At 48.4% G+C, this 19,240-nt stretch overlaps 1 protein-coding gene across 1 annotated transcript; it reads right to left on the reverse strand.

Annotated features, from left to right (window-relative positions):
- Positions 1–7,752: 7,752 nt before the first annotated feature.
- On the reverse strand, positions 7,753–17,470 carry LOC127031843 (olfactory receptor 11H4-like). Its single transcript, XM_050918860.1, has 2 exons — positions 17,383–17,470; positions 7,753–8,690 (listed from the first exon to the last, which is right to left on the reverse strand). The coding sequence occupies exons 1-2, from the start codon at positions 17,468–17,470 to the stop codon at positions 7,753–7,755; spliced, it is 1,026 nt and encodes a 341-aa protein (XP_050774817.1).
- Between the last annotated feature and the right edge of the window lie 1,770 nt (positions 17,471–19,240).

Genomic DNA, 19,240 nt, shown 5'->3' on the forward strand with positions numbered 1-19,240 from the left:
CAATCAGTTTCACACATACAGAAAGGGAAGAGACTGTCTAGGAAGGAGTATGGCAGAAAGAGATCTAGGGGTCATAGTGGACCACAAGCTTAATATGAGTCAACAGTGTGATACTGTTGCAAAAAAAGCAAACGTGACTCTGGGATGCATTAACAGATGTGTTGTAAACAAGACACGAGAAGTCATTCTTCCGCTTTACTCTGCACTGGTTAGGCCTCAACTGGAGTATTGTGTCCAGTTCTGGGCACCGCATTTCAAGAAAGATGTGGAGAAATTGGAGAGGGTCCAGAGAAGAGCAACAAGAATGATTAAAGATCTTGAGAACATGACCTGTGAAGGAAGGCTGAAGGAATTGGGTTTGTTTAGTTTGGAAAAGAGAAGACTGAGAGGGGACATGATAGCAGTTTTCAGGTATCTAAAAGGGTGTCATCAGGAGGAGGGAGAAAACTTGTTCACCTTAGCCTCCAGTGATAGAACAAGAAGCAATGGGCTTAAACTGCAGCAAGGGAGATTTAGGTTGGACATTAGGAAAAAGTTCCTAACTGTCAGGGTAGTTAGACACTGGAATAGATTGCCTAGGGAAGTTGTGGAATCTCCATCTCTGGAGATATTTAAGAGTAGGTTAGATAAATGTCTTTTAGGGATGGTCTAGACAGTATTTGGTCCTGCCATGAGGGCAGGGGACTGGACTCGATGACCTCTCGAGGTCCCTTCCAGTCCTAGAGTCTATGAGTCTATGAGAGGGGAAAATCCCCATGCCCCATTCCTCACCCCCTGAGCCAACTAGTCCCCCGCCCTGGGGCTGGATTGGAGCTGATGGCCCTAGAGGGGAAAGGACCAGTGTCCCATTCCTCACCTCCTGAGCCATCCAGCCCCCTGCCGTGGGACTGGAGGCGAGCTGATCCCAAGAGGGAAAAGGCCCCTGCCCCATTCCTCACCCCCTGACCCAGCCAGCCCACTGCCCTGGGGCCGGAGGGGATTTGTGCCACAGGCTATGCCCTCCCTTTGCGTCTCTGTCTCTCCAGGCTGTTCCCAAGGCCGGGCTTGGGCGCTGATGCTGAAGGGGAAGGCTCTGAATGTTACACCCGACTACAAGCCCCAGGCTGAGGAGCTGCTGGCCAAGGCTGTGAAGCTGGACCCGGAGCTGGTGGAGGCCTGGAACCAGCTGGGCGAGGTCTACTGGAAAAAGGGCGACATCACAGCAGCCCACACCTGCTTCTCTGGGGCTCTGGGGCATGTGAGTCTCACCCCCAGGCATCCCGGTGGGCTGGTGTGGCAGATCCCAGGGGGCAGAGAGGGGAGAGACCTGGTTGTCCGATGGGGGTTGGGTAGCTGGGGCCAAATGGCCGATCTGGGGGAGAGGTGAGGGGCTGATTCCAGGAAGGCAAGCCAGGGCTGGCCAATCTGAGGGCAGAGAAGGCGTAGGTGAGGAGGCGGGAGGCCGCTGAGTTGAGGCACTGACCCTGGCTCCATGTCTCCCACACAGCGGAAGAACAAGGTCTCGCTGCAGAATTTGTCCATGATATTGCGGCAGCTGTGAGCTGAGAGCGCAGAGCAGCATGCCCAGAATGTCATGGACAGCGTCCGGCAGGCCAAGCTGGCTGTCCAGATGAATGTGCGGGATGGCCGCTCGTGGTGTGAATGACAGCCCCTTTCCCTCCTCCAGGCACTGCTCCTACTCACTCCCTGCTTCAAGGGACACTGGGACCCCACATGGCACCAGCTGGGAGAGGCTAAGGATTCTCAGTATGCTCTGCAACTTCCTGCCCGTCACCTGACTCAAGGGAGAATAGTATACCCCAGCGATATCCCTGCAGTCAACCCTCCATTCTCAGCTGTAGCCATCCATTCCCCTCAGCTGTATCCCTCCACCCATCCTCAGCTGTAGTCATCCATCAGTCCTCTATTCTCAGCTATATGCCTCCAACCAGCCAGCTGTTCATCTTCTTTGATGTCCTCTGTCCATTTGTTCTCTGTGCTAACCTCTGTGTCTCTCTGCCGCAGATACCCTGGGAAATGCCTGCCTCTTGCTGTTCTTCAACACAGGCCAGAACCTCAGTATCTCCCAGCAGGCCCTAAGTGCCTATGCCCAGGTGGTAGGTACTACCCTGTCTTTTGCTGGTTGCAGGGGAGCCTTGTGCTGCAGGGAACAGGGCAGAACGCTCAGTGAGGGTGATCTGATGTTGATTTCCTCTCCACCCTAGGAAAAGGTGGATCCTACAGCATCCTGTAACCCCGACCTGCATCTCAACAGAGCTACGGTGAGAAAGTGGGAGGGAGGGGAGTGGAAGATGTGACAGAAGGGTGACAGGGGCTCAGGAGGGGCACTCTCCCCTGGGAGGCAGTGCCAGCATCAGTTCCCCAGTGTGGTTTTAGGGGGCTCTGTGTCCCTGTGTCTGCTGCCTCCTGCTGGAAGGCATGAGCCCTGTATTTTCTGGTCTAACCATTAGACCCCACTCCCCTCCCAGAGCCAGGAATTAAACCCAGGAATCCCGATTCCCTGCACATGCTGCTCTGACCTCGTGGGCTTCCCCCTATCCCCCTCATCTTGAGCCAGGAATGGAAACCAGGAGTCCTGGTTCCCAGCCTCTTCACTCTAACCCACTAGACCCCCTCAGGCCTGCAATAGAACCCAGGAGTCCTGGTGCCAAGCTACACTGCTATAACCCTAGCACTGTGTTCTCTTGGGTCAGCTGTATAAATATGAGGAGAATTACATGGAGACCCTGGAGGGGTTTTCCCGTGCGGCAACCCTTGACCCAACCTGGCCCGAACCCCAGCAGTGCCAGCAGCAGCTTCTGGATTTCCTGAAGTGACTCACCAGCCTCCTGGAGAACAAGGTAGAGCATCTCCCCTCCTCCCTCCCCTCCCCAGCCTGGCCTACAGGGAGACATGTCTCAGTCAGTGACCCTGCCCTCCTTCCTCCCCCTGCAGGGCAAAGTGAAGGTTAAGAAGTTGCAGAGCATGCTAGGAAGCCTGCACCCATCCCACCTTGGCCCCTGTGGGGATGGGCGGTACCAGGGGTCCTCAGGCCAGAAGGTGGCACTGGAGCATCGGCTCCTGAGCACCTTACAGCCGGGTGTGAACACTGGGGCTGTGGTGCTGGGCAGTGTGGTGTTCAGCCTCACCACGGATGAGAAGGTACTCTTGTGAGTACCACCTGTCCATCCATCCATCTGTAGTGCTTTCTGTCGATATTGCCTGTCCTCCTGTCCATCCTGAGCTCTGTGCATCCTGTCTGTCAGTCCTGAGCCCTGTCCATCCTGCTGTACATCTGTCTGTCCTGAGTTCCATTCATCCATCCATGTTTTCTCAGTTTTGTACACCCATCCAACCTTTCTCATGGCCATCCACGTGGCCTTCCATCCATCCATCTATGCATCCTCAGCACCATCCGTCCGTCCCCTTATCTCCTGTCCCATCACCTTACTCACACTCTCGCCTGGTTTTCTGACAGCACGTTCGGCCTGGTTGACTCCAAGGGCCTCTGTTTTGCTGTCACTGTCTATAACATGGTCCAGAGCTGGGGTGTGCTCATCGACGACTCAGTGGCCCTCCCTGAGCTGCACCTCCGGCATCACCACATCCAGCACCAGGGCAAGGTGACTGTGGCCCAGTCCTTCCTGCTCCAGGCTTAGTGCTGGAGAGATTCCTAGGCCTGGCCCTGTAGGAGAAGGGTTATGGAAAGTCACCAGAGTTAAGTTGATACAGAACTGTAGCCCTTTTTCAGTTTAAGGGTTAATCCCCACCCTTTCCTCATGCCCCTCCCTTCACCTGTTGTTTCTTCCCACCCCCACTGTGGTGGCGGGAGGCATGAATGAACTCCACACTTCCTGTCTGCTAAGTGCATCACTTCCTATGTGAACTGTTAGACCTCAGTTACAGGGCCACGGATGCCAGAGTGATGGGGCCTTTCTCACAGCACGGTGGGGGCGATGTGTCTTTCTCAGCCCCCTTTATATGGGGTAGAGGAAATGCCTTTAAATTGACTTCTGTGTCTCCACGGTACCCCCAGAGCTTCTCCTTCACTAGGATCCATGTAGAGACCCCACTCATGCTGGTGGTGAACTGCAAGACGCAGGGACCTGGCACCCAGGCGCCAGCTACTGTTGCATACCGAGTGCAGAGCGAATGATGCTGTGGAGAAGGAATGTGCAAAGATAGCTTCTTGCCCTCTGATGCAGCTGCTGGAGGAATTGGACTTGTCCTGCTGTCTGCTGCCCCCTGGTGGATCCCATGAGTATAGTTCCTGTTAGTAAGAGCCAGGGCCTGTCCATGCCCTGCTCCCCACACCCCATTCTGCTCTCTTTGGCCCTCAGTCCCCGGCACACAGAGTTACTTAGGTGAGCCCAGCTCCCATTGACACAGTCACCTGCCCCCCCCCCCCCCATGTCTTTGTCCTCCAGACACAGTCGCCAACATGTTCAGCTGGCTCTGCAGCTAGGGGTTCGTCTTCGGTCCCTGAGGTTCCCCACGTCTCTCTAGGGTCTTGCATCCCAATGCGTTGGTTCCAGCCAGAAGGTCCTTGTGGCTCTGTGAATACCTGGCCTGGTCTGTTGCGGCCCAGGGAGAGAGCTGATTCCTTCTCCCAGAGGACAAGCGCCACCAAGAGGATCAGCACAAAGCCATATAGATGGTTCGCAAAAGGATTTAGGCAAATTCACAGGTTCATGCTAGGTTCCTGCCTCCCTCAGAGGAGTGTCAGCTGTGAGAGGCGCCAGCAGCACTTTAGCCCCCATCCCTCTCCTTGGCATTTCCCTTTGGTTAGTTTTGGTGGCTCCGATCTGTAGGTACCTGTCTATCCCCATGTGTGGTCTATGCAGCCTGAGCACCTACCTAGGGGCTCTGGATTGCAATAGGCAGCAGGAACCTAAATGTCAGGCGCTGCACCACTGGTTGTAAGTTCCCTGTGTGGATCTAGCCCCTCACGTCTCCAGATGTGGGAGGGAGCCTGGTAACTAGAGGGGTGAGGTGTGCGGGAATGACAACGGAGGCATGGGAACTTTTCAAGTGATTTCCTCCCCCCGCTCGTCTCCGTGGGCTGTCAGGTGTTGGGTTCATCCCTGCTGGAGCTCCTATCTCAGATGGGGAGTGAGAGGCTTCCTGCCCCTCAGGACAGTAGCTGACTGTTCTGCTGTGCCTGAGTGAGACACGTGGTCCGAGGACGGGTCTCTTACCCCACCCGCCTTCTGTTGGACCCTGATGAACTAGGCCCCCTTTCAGTAGTGACACCCGCCTGCTCTGTGCAGTGGGACCCATGTGAAATGAGTGTTCTCATTCCGAGCAGAGCAGGGGTCCATGTGAACCTGAGACCAAGAGCTGAATGCACCCTGGAGAGACAGCTCCTGTCTCCGCCTGGGAATCCCAGTCCTGACCCACCCCATCCTGACGTACACCCCCACCCCTCTCCTAGCACTTGGATCAAACCACTGTCAATCTCAGCTCAGCTCTTTAATTGTCTCCACCAGCAGCCCAAATCAGTTCAGATATCAAAACAAGCTAATTACACTGAGGGATTTGCAGTTTGGTCCATGTGCTTTAAAGTGGCTCAAACTCCCATGAAAGATAATGGATGGATGCCCCTCAGAGATGGACAGCCTCCATTAATGCCTAAAATTGACACAGTGGGGGTGTGGGTCTAGTGGTCAGAGGGCTGGACTGGGAGCCAGGACTATGGGGTTCTTTTACCAGCTCTCAGAGGGCAGTGGGGTCCAGTGGCTTACAGCGGGGAGGGATGGGTAGTCAGCACTCCTAGGATCTATCCATTGTTCTTGGAGAGGAGTGGGAAAGTGGGATCTAGTGGGTTAGAGCAGAGTCTGGAAGTCTGGACTCCTGGGTTAGAGTTTAAGGCTACAAGGGGCCAACAGATCACCTTGTCTGACCTTCTGTAGGTTACAGGCCACCAACACCAACCAGCAGCTGAAATTAGACCAAAGTAGGGGAGCCCTGAGGAAGCTAAACTCTTAGATGCCACAGGCAGAGAATAGCAGGGACTGATGGGCACTGGAGCCCCAGCAATAGCAGGGAAAGGGTTAAGTGAGACACACCCAGATAAGCCTGATGAATTAGCTACATCCCACACTGCAGAAGAAGTAGCAAACCCCCCAAGGTCACTGCCAATCTGATCTGGGGGAAAATTCCTTCCCCACCCCACATAGAGCAATCAGTTAGACCCAGAGCATGTGAGCAAGAACCAGCCAGCTGAGCACCTGAGATAGAGAATGCTGGGTACTACCTCAGAGCCCTGGTCCACTCGACTTGATGTCCTATCTCTAGCACGGGCCATCCTTGATGCTTTGAGAAAGAGACAACAATACAAACAACCCCTCCCATACAAAAACTCAAACCAAACTAAAATGGTTTTCTTGGGGGTGGGGTTCCCTTCCTGACCCCCACAGGTGACTAGCTGAAACCTGGAAGCGGAAGCTTCTAGTAACATCAGACATGAACCAGAAAGGAGCTTCAGGGCTGCCAAACCCTCCCCATCATAAGCCATCCCACTCATCTATTTGCCTAGTTCTCCCTTAAAACTAATGATTTCCCCCCCTTGGAAAGCTGTTCCTGATGGTTAGAGACCTTCTCATTTCTGTCCCTTGCTATGGGATGGGTGTGGTGACTAGTGGGTTAGATCAGGGGGATTTGGACTCTTGGGTTCTATCCCTGGCTGTGGGAGGCAATTGGGGTTGAGTGGGTTAGATCTGTGGCTCTCAACCTTTCCAGACTACTATATCCCTTTCAGGAGTCTGATTTGTCTTGCATACTCCCAAGTTTCACCTCACTTAAAAACTACTTGCTTACAAAATCAGACATAAAAATACAAAAGTTCCCAGCATGCTATTGCTGACTTTCTCATTTTTACCATATAATTATAAAATAAATCAATTACAATATAAATATTGTGCTTACATTTCAGTGTATAGTATATAGAGCAGTATAAACAAGGCATTGTCTGAAATTCTAGGTTGTACTGACTTCGCTAGTGCTTTTTTTATGTAGCCTGTTGTAAAACTAGGCAAATATTTAGATGAGTTGATATATGCCCAGAAGACCTCTGCATACCCTCAGGTTACTAGGTTAGATCAGGGTGCTAGGATGCCTGGGTTCTACCCCTGGCTGTGGGAGGTGAGTGGGGTTGATTGGGTTAGAAGAGGGTGCCAGGATTCCTGGGTTCCATCCCTGGCTGTGAGTGGCAAGTGGGGATGAGTGGGTTAGATTTGGGGGTTTGGACTCCTGAGTTTTATCCTTGGCTGTGGAAGAGGAGTGCAATCCATAACCTACAAGATATCATTGCCATGAATTGGGTTCCAGCTATCAGTCTCTGGACATCACTGGAGCTTCTCTGGATGAACAGCAGTGAAAAGGTGGGCAGAACTTTTCCATCTGGCTCTAAATGTGAGAGAACACATTGATCCTGGTAACCGCCTTGACATACAGCTGCACAAAACAGGCAGAAATGCGAGCCAGCCTCCCTGCACATACACACAGTTTGCTCTCCTACCCCCTGCAAACACATACACTGAGCAGGACTTGTTTCCTCCAGCAAGGACACAAACACACACACCCTGCTCACCTTGTGTTCTGGCTGTATCTTCACACAGGCATTTTTTATGCTACGAGTGACCCCTAAAGGTCATGCAAAATGCTCTGTTTGGAAGGTGTGGGCCAGCACCCCTGGAGGAGAAGGGCCCCATATCCCATTGCCCATCCCCATGACCGGCCAGTCCCTGCAGGCTGGGGACAGAGCAGAACCCCCTACCGCTTCCCCAGCAGCATACTCCTCAGAGCCTCCTTCATCTCCTTGTTCCTCAGGCTGTAGATCAGCGGGTTGAGCAGGGAGGTCCCCACTGCGTAGAAGAGGGCTGCCATTTTCCCACTGCTCCCTGAGGCTGCCGGGCTGATGTAGTTGACAAGGCCGGAGCCCCAGAATAGGCCTACAATGGTAAGATGTGAGGAGCAGGTGGAGAAGGCCCTGTGCCGCCCGGCTCCTGTGGACAGCTGCAGCAGAGCCCTGATGATAAGCCCAGAGGCGGTCAGGGTGAAGATGGCAGCACCAAGGATGACAAAGGCTGTCAGGGCACAGCAGGAATGTTCAGCCTGGGGAGCTGGGGTGCAGGAGACAGCCAGCAGTGGGGCTAGGTCACAGACAAAACTATCCAGGGTGGAGCCGCAGAAGGAGAGTTGGGAGATGAGGGTGACAGGCACTATGAACCACAGGAAGCTGATGAGCCAGCAGAAGGCAGCCATCACCCAGCACCTGTGTGTGGACATGAGGACGGGGTAGCGCAGGGGGTGGCAGATGGCCAGGTACCTATCCAAGACCATGACTGAGAGGAAGAGGCACTCGGTGGTCCCCATGGAAAAGAAGATGTGGAACTGAAAAAAGCAGGCCTGGAAGGAGATGGGGACACCAGGGTTTACTAGGTCAGAGAGCATCCATGGCACCGTGTTCGTGACATAGCAGGTCTCCATCCAGGAGAAGTTCCCCAGCAGGATGTATATGGGTAGGTGTTGGAGGCAGGGGTCCCTCAGCACGGCCCATACGATGCACAGGTTGTCTTCCAGTGTCCCGACATAGGTGCAGGAGAGAAGGGCACACAGGAGATTTCGGCTCAGCTGGCCCACGGAGTGGAAACCCAGCAGGATGAACTTGGTCACTGTGACGGTGTTGTTGGCTAGATTTATCGGGAAGCCTCAGAGCTGAAAATAAACCATCAACAGGACACCAAAGTTCTGCCTAGAGCTCTGAGAGGGGAGGGGGGTCTAGTGGTTACAGTAGTAATGACTAGCACACGTACAGTTAGTCAGTTTTTCTCATACATATCTCATCCAAAACTCTACCTCAGAGACCTGGCCCACCTCCCATTGCCTGATGCTTCATATGAAGCAGATTTAAAAAAAAAAAAAAAAAAAGCCACCAAAAGCTCCTCGGAGAATACATGGGGTGCAGAGGTTAAAAATTTCTTCCTTGACCCTGCCAATGGCCAGCTAAATCCTGAAGCATGAGTTTTAGGAACATAGGATGGGAATATCAAGTAGAGTCCTGCAGGAGTCTGTTCTGTGTCCAGTTCTGTTCAATATTTTCATCAATGATTTAGATAATAGCATAGAGAGTACAATTATAAAGTTTGCGGACAATACCAAGCTGGGAGGGGTTGCAAGTGCTTTGGAGGACAGGATTAAAATTCAAAATGATCTGGACAAACTAGAGAAATAGTCTGAAGTAAATAGGATGACATTGAATAAAGACAAACGCAAAGTGCTCCACGTCAGAAGGAACGATCAGTGGCACACACACAAAATGGGAAATGACTGCCTAGGAAGGGATCTGGGGGTCAGAGTGGACCACAAGCTAAATATGAGTCAGCAGTTTAATAGTGTTGCAAGAAAAGTGAACATCATTCTGAGATGTATTAGCTGGGGTGTTGTAAGCAAGACACAAGAAGCTATTCTTCTGCTCTACTCCATGCTGATATGGCCTCAACTGGAGTATTGTGTCCAGTTCTGAGTTCCACATTTCAGGAAAGATGTGGACAAATTGGAAAAAGCCCATAGAAGTCAACAAAAACAATTAAAGCTCTAGAAAACATGAGCTATGAGGGAAGATTGAAAAAATTAGGTTTGTTAATTTGGAGAAGACAAGCCTGAGAGAGGACATAATAACAGTTTTCAAGTACATAAAATGTTACAAGAAGGAGGGAGATGAATTGTTCTCCTTAACCTCTGAGGATAGTCCAAGAAGCAATGGGCTTAAATTGCAACAAGGGAGGTTTAGGTTGGACATTAGGAAAAAACTTGCTGTCAGGGAGTTAAACACTGGAATGAATTGCCTAGGGAGTTTGTGGAGTCTCCATCACTGGAGATTTTTAAGAGCAGGTTAGACAAACACCTGTCAGGGATGGTCTAGATAATACTTAGTCCTGCCATGAGTCCAGGGGACTGAACTAGATGACCCCCCAAGATCCCTTCCAGTTCTACAATTCTATAGAATATTAACTGGACGTGAACCCCGGGACTGTGGAGTTCTGCCTTGCACCATCACAAGCAAATCCATCATACACTCGCACTTATACATTTTTCTACATCTCTTAAAACTAATGAAGTTGTGTCCATCCCGACCCCACACCCCCACCCCACAACTCTGACTGGGAGGCTGCTGCAAAACCTTCCCCCTTTGAATGTTAAAAACCTCCTGCTAATTTCCAGCCTGCACTTGTGCATGGCTGAGTTAATGGTTGGCGCAGGGAGGGGTGTGCAGCAGAACAGCAGCAGCCAGGGAAGAATGGAAACTGTGTGTGAAAACCCACCTGGCTGTGAGATCTCAGCATCCTCTCTCGGCCTCTGCTGTGAAGGAAGCTGGGCAAGAGGGGGTTGATATCTGCTCTCTGAGCTCCTGGGTCCCTCTTGGCACTTGGTCTCTGGGGTGTGTAAGAGCAGCCAGACCTGGATTTGATCCCTGGATGAACTGTGGGCACCCAGGGGAATGCCGGGGAGAGTCGCCCCCGTGCCTTCCACACAGCCCCAACACAAACACCCCACACCAGATATCCCCTCACACATACTCACTGCCCCCACATTACCCTTTGTCACACACAGCCTTCCACAGACCATCCCCCCCCAGCCCTCCCATATTACACACTCATACAGACCTCCTCACCACATGCACAGCCCCCCACCCCCACAAACAGGACTTGGCAGGTGTCAATATGAGGCCACATTGAAAGCCCCCAGTGCCAGCCCCTTGGGCACATGGCGAATTGTGATCAGAGGGTGGCAGTACTAAGGCAGTGCTCTGTCTTCTAGGAGGTGCTGGGTTCTCTCACTCTCCCCACACACAGTGCAGGTTTCATTCCCTCCAGCAGGCAGCATCAGGGCCACACCCCACCCCTCAGTGCCAAGCGAGCCATCCCATTGAGATGTTCTTTACTGTTTCTTCCCCAGAGCTGGCTGCATCTCAGCAAAAGACAAACCATCTCCATGCAATGTCACTGTGTGGCTGTTACTGAGCTCCCCTGCACCAGATCTGGTTGCATCTCACCTGTGCTATGTACATGGTCAAAGGGGGAAGGTGCTTTATGAGCCCAGGCCAAGTGTAGCCCTCACACTGCAGTGGGATGATGTGCCTCTCCTTTGCCAAGCCGAGGGAAGAGCAAAACTCTTTATGGGATCTCCATTGTGTGGGTCCTATCCTCAGCCGGCACCTCATTAATCATTATTATTAATTAACTAGGAGGTTGCACACATCCCTGTTTCTCTAGGCAAAGCTGTTCACCCAGCTGGGCCCTGTCCCCACTCTGGTCAATCTCCAGCCTCCACTCTGGTCGGGACCCAATGGACGAGGGTGAAAATTGGAAAACTGGAAAAATTCACCGTTTAAAATCAGTTTTTTTCAGTTTCTACCAAAATAAACAGGGTAATCTCCTGAGGGCTGGCTGGAGTGGTGGGCGTGGCCTGGTGGGGGCAGGGCCTGAATGGAATGGGGGTAACAGGCCAGGCTAGGGGGCTGGATGAAGTTGGGTTGATGGGCTGGGGGGAGTGGAGGTGACGGGGACTGGACTAGACTGGGTGGGGTGAGGGGTCTGGTTGGAGAGGTTGGGCAGATTGGGGGTGAGGGTTGTGGCTGGGGGGTAATGGATGGAGTGGGGAAGAAGGGTATGGCTTGTGTAGCCGTGCTGGGGGATATAGACTGGGGAGCTCAGAGTATGTTGACCCCTCCACAGAGAGGGACTTGGGCACCGGGGGGGGGCATATATTGGGAGCTCAGAACAGAGCTGTTCCCCCTACAGAGAGGAACTGGTGTTGCTGGGATGTGAGGCATAGAATGGGACCTTAGAATGGGATGATCTCCCTTGTCCCATGCTCTGTCTGCTTAGGGTGGTCCCAACTTCCCTTCCACTCTGCTAGACCCAGATTCTTCCCCCTTCCTCCCCAATAAACTATCCCAATAGGTTTACCCATGTGGGAATAAATCTCACTGAGATTAGGAGACCCCTACCGAACTCATCAAGGTCCCTTTCACCTGCACCTCTTCCCTATCCTGTCACCCCAGGGCGGTAGTGACACCTCCTGCTCTGTGCAGTAGGTCCCATGTGTAATGAGTGGGTTGATTCCCAGCTGAGCAGGGGTCCGTATGAACCTGAGAGTATAGCTCTGCTCATCACCAGAGACCAAGAGCTGAATGGATCCTGGAGACTCAGCTCCCTTCTCTGCCCATAGCCTCCCATTCCTGACCCACAGCCCCCACCCCTGGCATCTGCCCTCAGCTCTCAGGAAATGAGATAACTTTTCTTTTTAATTGCCTGGCTTTTCAAGCAGGAGCCAGCGGTAACTTCAGCTCAGCTCTTTAATTGGCTTCACCAGCAGCCCAGGTCATCAATACCCAGAGCGAGAGGCATTCAGACATCGAAACAAGCTAATTCCAGCAAGGGATTTGCAGTCTGGGCTCTGTGATTTATTAAGTGCTTCTAACCCCCAAGAAAGATACTGGGCAGGGACCCCTCAGAGATGGACAGCCTCTGTTAATGCCAAGAGTTGACACAGCACAGGAAGTGGGCAAGGCCGGCTCCAGGCACCAGCGGAGGAAGCACGTGCCTGGGGCGACACATGCTAAGGAGCCGCATTCCCTCCATTCTTGAGGCAGCACAGTCCGAGGGTTGTTGTGGTTTATTTGCTTCGGCAGTTCGGGCTTTTTTGTGTGTTTGTTTTTGCTTGGGGTGGCAAAAATAGTTGAGCCGGCCCTGGCAGTGGGTGTGAGCTCTAGTGGTCAGAGAGCTGGTCTGGGAGCCAGGAATCCTGGATTCTTTTCCCAGCTCTCAGAGGTCACTTGGGTCTAGTGCAGTGGTTCTCAAACTTTCATACTGGTGACCCCTTTCACATAGCAAGCCTCTGAATGTGACCTCCCTTATAAATTAAAACACTTTTAAATATGTTTGACACCATTATAAATGCAGGAGGCAAAGTGGGGTTTGGAGTGGAGGCTGATAGCTCACAACCCCTCCATGTGATAAAGTTGTGACCCCCTGAGGGGTCCCCACCCCTGTTAGGGAACCCCTGGTCTGGTGGGTCAGAGTAATTTGGTAAGTGGGTAGTCAGCGCTCCTGGGTTGTATCCATAGCTCTGGTAGGGGACTGGGATCTAGTGGGTTAGACTGGTGTGGTTGGGCATCTGGACACCTGGGTTAGAGTTTAAAGCCAGAAGGGACCAGCAGATCACCTAGTCTCAACATCTGTAGATCTCAGGCCACCAACACTACCTAACAACTGAAACTAGACCAAGATATTACAAACCTCAGGAGGCTAAAATGTGGGGTGTCACTGACGGAGAATGGCGGGGACTGATGTGCACCAGTCCCCAGGGCCCCCACAATAGCAGGGAAATGATTAAAGGAGATACACCCAGCTCATCTTGGCAACTGACCTGTACCCACATGCAGCAAATTAATAGAATGATCAGATGTTCCGATTTTATAGGGACAATCCTGATTTTTGGGGCTTTCTCTTATATAGGCACCTATTGACCCTCACCCCCATCCCAATTTTTCACCCTTCTATCTGGTCACCCTACAAAAGAAGGTGGAAAAACCCAAGGTTACCGCCAATCTGAGCTGGGGAAAAATACCTGCCTCACCCCACATACGGTGACTAATTTGTAGCCCATGGGACTGGCTTGCCTTCATTATATTCAGCTGTAATGGCAAGGAGCCTACAGGCTTGTATCCTGTAAGACATTAGATTCCCTAAATTAGCAGAAGTATAGTCCAGAATAGTTGGCTTGTGACATTTGGCATGGATAAATGGCCTGACAGTTACCCTTAGATTTTGGGGAACTAGGGACAGCTTGTTCAATGGCAGGTAAACAGCAACCCCAGGAACATGGAGGTGATAACTGCCAATCTGTCTGAGGAAGAGATGACGTATAGGATCAGGAGTTAAATGGCATTAATATGTTAATCTGTAGGATCAGTTCACCCTGATGTTAAGAGGGCGAGGAAGTTCGATTTGGGCATAGAAGGCTGAGCATTAGCATGAATATTCATAATGGCGCTCAGGTCCCATAATAGGGCAACCCCCCATGCGGATGGGGAGCTTTTCCATCATTGGACCCTTCAGCTCTATTGTTATTCACCATCAATCTTGGGCATTGAGGAACCTGGACCATCGGCATGCCAGGGACAGGGACAGTTCTTTGTATCGTACCGCCAGGTCCACAAAGAAGGGTGGAGGTATGGAAATCTAAGAGCATATGCAAAGAATGATACACAGATACCCCCGATACTGTATTATTTCTATCTGTTTATGTGGCTCAGAGCTTTTCTGACTTTATTACTGATTTTAATAAAAACTTCTAAGTCTTTGCTTTGACCTACACCTTGGTGATATTTAATTAGCTGATTTTAGTTCTGTGTAGCCTGATTCTGAAACAAGAACCCGCTGATCCTCAGTTTATTAATCAGGTCAACTGGCAACCAGAACAAGTGTTATTGACCATTGAAAGGATCAGGCAACAAATTAAACCTTGAGCATGTGAGACAGAACTGCCAACCCAGCGCTCGAGAGAGAGTTTGGCATCCACCCTATCTAGTGTCCCATCTCCAGCTGTGGCTATGCCAATGCTTCGGAGCAAGAAGACAACAATACAAACAATCCAGCTCCCAAATAGATTTTTTTGGGTGGGTGGGAGTCTCTTCCTCACCCTGCAGGTGAGCAGGTGAAACCGCAAAGTTTTTGGAAACATTAGATGTGAACCACCAGGGACCTTCAGGGCAGCCAAACCTTTCCTCTCATCTAACTAAAAAGTGGTACAGAATTGAATCAAGAGGACTTTGAGTTTGGAGAGATCCAAAGACGACATCAGTTGTGGATTAACCCTAAAGTCTCTGCAGAAGGAAAATCTAGATCGAATATAAAAACATTTGTATTAAAATAGCAATATGATTAAATTCTACAAACAATTCTTACATGGGAAAAGAATGTTTAGAGTCAATTGATAATCATACTATTTATTGATTATTGAATTGTTTATTTATTATTGAGGTAACCCGTAGGAGCCCCAGTCACAGACCAGGGCCTCATTGTGCTAGGAGCTGCACAAACACAGAAGCAAAAGAGAGTCCCAAACAATTTACACATTATATTTTCCAGATTAGATTAAAATGACAGATTAAGAGTTACAGTTTATATTAATGTTGAGACTCGGAATGAAAAATTAATAATTGTGTGCTGGGTTAATTCCTAGATTTGATTAAAATGTAAAATTAATAACTATATTATATTTTTGATTAAAATAAAAAAACTACTGAAGATATTCATTCCTGTATTTAATTAAACCAAATTAATAACTGTGTATGCTATCCATTTCTACCTTCAACTTAAATAATAAACGAATAATTATATACTAGAATCGTAGAAGATTAGGGTTGGAAGAGACCTCAAGAGGTCATCTCGTCCTCTTTTGATTGAAATAACAAATTAAAAATTAGACATTTTATTCATTCCTACATGCAGTGAAAATAGTTACTTATTAATATTGATAAGTTAGTCATTAATATTAAGTGAAGGCTGTATTGATTTCTATGTTCACTTCATATGTTAAATTAATATTTACATATCATGTTAATTTCTAGATTTGATGAAAACCTTGGATTAATAAGTAAACATTGTGATGATTTCCAGATTTGTTAAACATGTTACATTAATAAGTATATAGGACATGAATTCCTATTATGCTCAAAATAATGATACAGTCTCATTTTTCATTACCATAGTAAATTTGGAATTATATATTACTTTTTTACATATTTGCTTAAAATATTAAATTATTAAATACATTTTCTACCATTTTGCTGATTTGATTAAAATACTAATTTAATAATGACACATTATATTTTCCAGATGTGGTTAAAATATTAAGCTAACATTTCTAGATTTTATTAAAATATTCAGTTAAAATTACATATATTTTTAGATTTGGTTTAAATATGACATTTGTAGTTGTATTTTTTTAATCTCCAGAGCCAATTAAAATATTGAGCTAATAATTCTACATCAGGCAAATTTCCAGAATCAATTGAATATTGGATTAAGAACAATATGTTACACATTTTTCAGGTTAAAATCAAATATTAAAGTAGTAAATATACATTACATTAATTCATTGATTAGATTGGTAAGATTCAAATAAAGAGAATAGAGACCTTAAATCAATAAAGATATATTTCTTTGTATGTCTACATTTGATTAAAATAGTCCAACATAAATTCCAGGTCCAGACAACGTAGAGAAGTATCTGCTCTGATAATCTGAGTGCAGAGAATATACAACAGATCAGAATCTCTTTTTACAGATGATCTACAAAGGAATTGTAATTTTTCTTTTCTTTTCTTTCTTCTTTTTGAAAGTGGGGGGAAGGTCCATTCAAAATGTTTTAAAACATTTTTCTTTCTTTTAAATTTAGATTTTGTCTATGTGTCTAACTATCTATCCTCACAGTTACTTTTTAAAATATGTCTGTCTGTCTGCCTGTCAGTCTGAAATTTAAATCTGCTTTTTCCTGAAGAACGATCAGGCAGTGTAAGAATGTGACCAATTAACAATTTAGGCATCAGCAACTAATATACCAGCAATTTGAATTGGCTTTTAAACTGGTATAATTAAACCGGTGTGTGGACACACTTATTTTGGTCTCAGAGAAGCTGATTTCAGATTAGCTTAAACCTATTCCTAATTGATTTCAGGTAAGCCAGAATAATCGGGTTTAAACTGAATTAAGAACATCCACATCACCTTTTGCATCCATTTAATTATATTGGTTTAAATTCACAGCATGAGGTACACCAGTTGAGGCTGAAATGGGTGAGGCTGTAAAGTATGGTCTTCCCTGTTTTTATTGGGTCATTACTGGGCAGACTGGGAGATGTTTAAGAGCACTAACCTGCACCAAAGAGGTGATGAGGTTCTCATTTTAAAACAGAGTATCTTTCTTCACCATGTTAATTAGGCATTTTAATTAAATGGATGTTGGAATTATTATTATTTATGCGCAGTATTATCAAAACACTACCTTAGCCATAAAATTGCTCTACACATGCCTATAAAACTTAAATTATAAGCAAGGTACTACATCCAAACAATAACAAAACATTTATAAGTATTTGATCAAGATCCTTACAAAGAGGCTAATACCTGCTGACCACACTGGAGGTGACCAATATGGTCTAAGCTCTCCTTGTGTACCTCGCTATGGGCAAACTATGAGCACAAGTTCCATCAATGGCTCGGGCACCACCATTCTCTCAAAATGGGCAATTACTTCCAGGACACTATTTATGCCCACCACACTCGGTAAATCACGTTCCTGATCGCCTCACAGCCCCCGCAGTCAACTTGCCAGCACCAAACTGGTTGGCAGCAGACATGCAGCAGTCAGAAGTCGCCAGGTTCCAGATGGTTATAACAACCCACTTCTGGACCAGCATGGCCACCCTTACATTTTCAAAGATTCACAGATTCCAAGGTCAAAAGGGACCATTGTGATAATCTACTCACACCTCCTGTGTAACACAGGCCACAGAACTTCCCCAAAATAATTCCTGGAGAAGATCTATTAGAAATACATCCAATCTTGATTTAAAAATTTTCAGTGATGGAGAAGCCACCATGACCTTGGTAAATTGTTCCATTGGTTAATTACTATCACCATTATAAATGTATGATTTATTTCCAGTCTGGATTGGTCTGCCATCAACTTCCAGCAATTGGCTCGAGTAAAAGTAAAAGATTGCTAGATTGAAAAGCCCATTATTAAATATTTGTTTGCCATGTGGGTACTCCTAGACTGTAATCAAATTACCCCTTAACCTTCTCTCTATTAAATTGAGCTTCTTGAGTCTATCACTGTAAGGCAAGTTTTCTAATCCTTTAATCATTCTTGCGACTCTTCTCTGAGCCCTCTCTGATTTAGCAACCTCCTTCTTGAACGATGGGCACTAGAACTGAACACAGGATTCCAGAAATGGTTGTGCCAGTGTCAAATACAGAGGTAGAGTAACTCCTGCAGATTCCCCTGCTTATGCATCCCAGGATCACATTAGTCCTTTTGGCCACAGCAACACACTGGGAACTCATGTTCTGCTGATCATCCACAATGACTCCGACATAGTTTTCAGAGTCCCTGCTTCCCAGGGTAGAGCTCCTATCCTGTAAGTATGACTGAAATTCTTTATTCCTAGATATATACTAGATGTGTGTATCCTGGCATGGGAGGGGCAGGGAAAGCAGCTCACTAAACTCCAGAAAGGTCACTATCTCTGTGCAAAAGCTCTGGATCCACTGCTGATCATCCCAGGTCCTCATGATGATGTGATCCCACCAGTCTGCGCTTGTGGCCCCTCTCCAGAAAGACCGATATACTTAGAAGGCATCAGTGGCTATCAGGAGAATTGTGAGTAGCCTCAGCCAATTGCAGTCTACCATGTCTGTGTCATCCTCCGCCCCCAGCAGGTGCCTTCAGTAGGTTAGAAAACACTGCTCAAATGTCTCATGGAGGCTCAGCCTGTTTCCTGAAACAGCAGTGAAGGCTTAAGCAGGACAAGCTTTTCAAATGGTGCCTCCATGTTGCTGGCTCTGGCTGTCAGGAGTGTGCAGACCCAAAAGATGGCTCAAAAGGACATGCTGAGGAGCTGAGACAATTTCCAGTAATGTAGTGCTGGATGGACAGTCAAGTTTTCCCACAGGGTGCCACAAACAAAGGGGTGGAGTGGCTACAGCTGTGGAGGGCACTACGAAGCCTGGGGTAAGCTGGTTTGACTCAGGTCTGTTTAATGCAAATACGTGAGCATGGTTGTGAGATCTGGGTCTAATGATTGTAAACTCAGGGTGACTACTCAGTTTGGACGCTCAAGCCCAGACTTAGAAACGCTCAGCCTGCGGACTTGAGTCCCAGACCCAGGCTTACTGTCTAGGCACACCTATTGGGGTTTGTATGTGTACAGACTGTCTGCTGCCTATTGCTGTTGGACTGAAACCTGGCCATTACACAAGTGTTATTCTTCTGAATCAGGGGACTGGCTGGCTCAGGGCTGTTGGGAATAGGGCATGAGGTCTCTCCCTTCTAGGGGACACAGCTCCAATCCAGCCCCAGGGCAGGGAACTGGCTGGCTCAGGGGTATGGGGAATGGGATATGAGGCCTCTCCTGTAGGAAGAGCTGGCTCCCATATGGCCTCAGTGTAGGGGGCACTGGCTGGCT

This window comes from Gopherus flavomarginatus, chromosome 11, assembly GCF_025201925.1.
Source record: "Gopherus flavomarginatus isolate rGopFla2 chromosome 11, rGopFla2.mat.asm, whole genome shotgun sequence".
Taxonomy (NCBI): Eukaryota; Metazoa; Chordata; order Testudines; family Testudinidae; genus Gopherus; species Gopherus flavomarginatus.